This window comes from Salpingoeca rosetta (assembly GCF_000188695.1).
Source record: "Salpingoeca rosetta unplaced genomic scaffold supercont1.33, whole genome shotgun sequence".
Lineage (NCBI taxonomy): Eukaryota > Choanoflagellata > Craspedida > Salpingoecidae > Salpingoeca > Salpingoeca rosetta.
Window position 1 is genome coordinate 164,172 of NW_004754901.1, and position 3,065 is coordinate 167,236.

At 61.0% G+C, this 3,065-nt stretch overlaps 1 protein-coding gene across 1 annotated transcript in view; it reads right to left on the minus strand.

The window, feature by feature from the left end:
- Positions 1-800: 800 nt before the first annotated feature.
- Positions 801-3,065, minus strand: part of PTSG_13044 (uncharacterized protein) — a gene marked incomplete at both ends in the record, with an annotated part of 4,526 nt that continues 2,261 nt past the window's right edge. Inside the window, one exon of the mRNA XM_004988755.1 lies at positions 801-3,026. Within this exon, the coding sequence (XP_004988812.1) occupies positions 801-3,026 (2,226 nt within the window). The remainder of the gene's footprint in view (positions 3,027-3,065) is intronic.

The following is a 3,065-nucleotide window of genomic DNA, read 5'->3' on the forward strand; positions in this document are numbered from 1 at the left end:
ACTGCAGACACGCACACGCACACGCACATGCACACGTGAGTTGTGTGCCATGTGTGCCATGTGTGTGTGTGCATGCCCGTCATGCTTGGCAAATGCCATGTGTGCGTGTCATGCAGTGTTGTGAAGTGTTGTCTGTTGTTGTTGTAAGTTCATGGTGGTGGTGCTGTTGTTGGAGACTTGTGTGTGTGTGTGTGCAGAGTGTGCTGTGTGTTGTGTGGGATATTGTCTTGGCAAGAGAGAGTTGTGTGTGTTTACTTGAGTTGTGAAGCAAACAAGGATGTAGGATGAATGAACACTCCAACAGAAAGAAACAGAGCAGAAGACAAGAATTGTCGACAACGCAAAGTGGTGACGTGGCAGTGTTTGTTGAGAGTTGTGTGTGTGTGGTTATGTGGTGTGTCATGCAAGAGCATGTAACATCGAGCAACCACACAAGCTAAACACTGCACGTGCAACAGGTTGGAGGGAAATCACGTGAACATTCCAGAACACAAGAGAGGTGAATGCAAAGTTGTGGTGTCGTGAAGAAGGGAGGTCAATGATACGACTCAGCAGACAGGACTGGCCTGTCAACAGTAGAGGGCCAGCACGGCCGTGTTCTCACATGCGAAGCGCGCGCCTTCCTGTGACGTGATGAGCATGTGGATGATGTCATCAGTTGCCGTTGAGCAGCTCTCGCCTTGTTCTTGAGATCCCGTTGGAGGAGCGGGGTGAACTCCTTGGACGCCAGGTTCCTGTGGTGCGCAGCCTGTTGTGGAAGGCTGGCCCGAGTGAAGGCGTGTCCTGTGGTGCGCGGCCGCTCAGAGGTCCTGACGCGGAGTCGAAGGACGTGGCGACCGGCCCGAATGAGGACGGGCCCGTGGCTGGCAGCCTGGCAGAGGACGCTGGTCGAACAGCATCGTGCAGAACTGAGCCGTCTTGGGCCGAGGGAGGATCTTCGTGAGGAGATCTGCGATCATGTGCTCCGTGGCGAGGTAGCTCAGCACAATCCTCTTGGTGTCGACGCACTCGCGGATGTAGTGGTACTTGACGAGGATGTGCCGCATGCGCGAGGCGGCGTGTTCGGCAACGCGCTGCGCCGGCTGGTTGTCCGTGTGGACGAGCGTGGGCTCGCACAGGACGGCGCCGGTGAGCTCCTCCTGGAGTTGGCGAAGGAACATGAGTTCCTGTGCGGTGGCTGCGAGAGCCATGTACTCCGCGTCGGCGGAGGCTGTGGCCACGGTGGCCTGCAGTTTGGAGTTCCAGGACACGGGGCCCGTGGAACAGAAGACGACGAAGCCCGTGCGGGAACGTCGCGTGTCAACGTCGGAGGCGAACGACGCATCCGAGTACGCTGAGAGCACGCCGTCGGCAGTGCTGCCGTTGCTGGTGTCGCCAGTGGCGGCGTACTTGATGATGTAGGACAAGGTGCCCTTGATGTAGCGAAGAAGGTGCTTGGCAGCCTTCCAATGGTCCATGCCGAAGTGCTGCATACGGCGAGACAGGATGGAGACAGCCGCCGAGATGTCTGGGCGCGTCATCGTCGCAGCATAGAGGAGGGAGCCAAGCAGCTCGCGGAACGGCACGTCCGGGAGTGGCTCCTCCTTGTCGGCTGGCTTGTCGACGTAGCCTGTGCAGAGCGGCGTGCCGACAGGCTTGCAGTCAGCCATGCCGAAGGTCTCCAGCACGCTGCGCAGGTAGTGCTCCTGGCTCATGGTGACGGTCCTGGCCTTGCGGTCGTGCTGCACCTTGATGCCGAGACAAATGTCTGGGCTGCCCAGGTCCTTCATCTTGAAGCGCTTGGAGATGGCCTTCTTGAACGCGGCCATGTCGCTGTCGCTGTCGGCGAAGATGAGGAGGTCGTCCACGTAGACGGCAACCCACATCACCTTGCCACCCTTGCAGGTGCGGCGGTAGATGCAGGCGTCCGTGGCTGTGGCGACGAAGTCCTGCTCGCGCATCCAGGCGTCCAGCGTGTGGTTCCACAGGCGCGGGCTCTGCTTCAGCCCATACAGCCCGCGCTTGAGGCGCAGGACCGTATTCGGCGAGAAGATGCCGTCGACGGCCGGTGGCTGGACGTAGATCTCGTGATCCACGGGCGCGTTGAGGAACGCCGTGTTGACGTCCATCTGCTGGATGTCCATGCCACGCGCGACGGCCATGGCGAGCATGGTGCGGATGGCTGCGATGGTGGCCGTCGGAGCAAAGGTGTCCGTGTAGTTGACACCTTGGACCTGGGAGTAGCCCTTGGCAACCCAGCGCGCCTTGTACTTGATCACCTTGCCCTGGTCGTCACGCTTCTTCCGAAAGATGACCATGCTGCGGAGCAGCTTGTGGCCCTTGGGAAGGTCAGCGCGAGGCACGACGTCGTAGACGTCATTGGCCTGCATTGCCGCAAACTCGTCCAGGATGGCTTGGCGCCACTCCTCAGAGTCTGGCGAGGCAAGCGCCTCCTTGACGGTGGCTGGCTCAGCTGACGTGGCAACACTGCCAGCAGCGATGTCTGGTAGATGACCACCCACTGCTGATGTCTTCTCCCCCGTACCAGCAGCGCCGGTGGCAACGTGACACGTGGTGGTTGAGCCACCAGAGGTGTCCTTGTCGCCGAGGGTCTCGGACACCAGCAGCTGGTCCCAGACGGAGCCGCCAAGGGCGCGTGGCTGGAGCTGCGGCTCCCCCGCACGTGGTGCAGTGGGAGCGCCGGTGGCACTGTCCTCGGTCGAACGCTGAGCGGTCTTGTTGGCATGCGAAGCAGAGGCACCGCTGTCGTCCTGCTCTTGTTGCTGCTGAGAGGAGGCGACGTCCTTGTTCTTGATGGCGCCGAAGCGTGCGTGGATGGTGTGGACAACGCGTCGCGTGTCCGGCATCCAGACGACGTGGGCCTGGTCCTCCTCGGCGAAGCCGACGTAGACGCCTACGCGCGAGCGTGGGTCAAGCTTGTGCCGCGTGCTGCTCTTCTCCACATGCACGTAGGCCGGCGAGCTGAAGACGCGCAGCAGGCTGACGTCGAAGGGGTGCCCAGTCAGGGCCTCGAACGGTGACTTGTCCTTGAGGCTCCTGCGTGGCGCGATGTTGTGCAGCAGCGT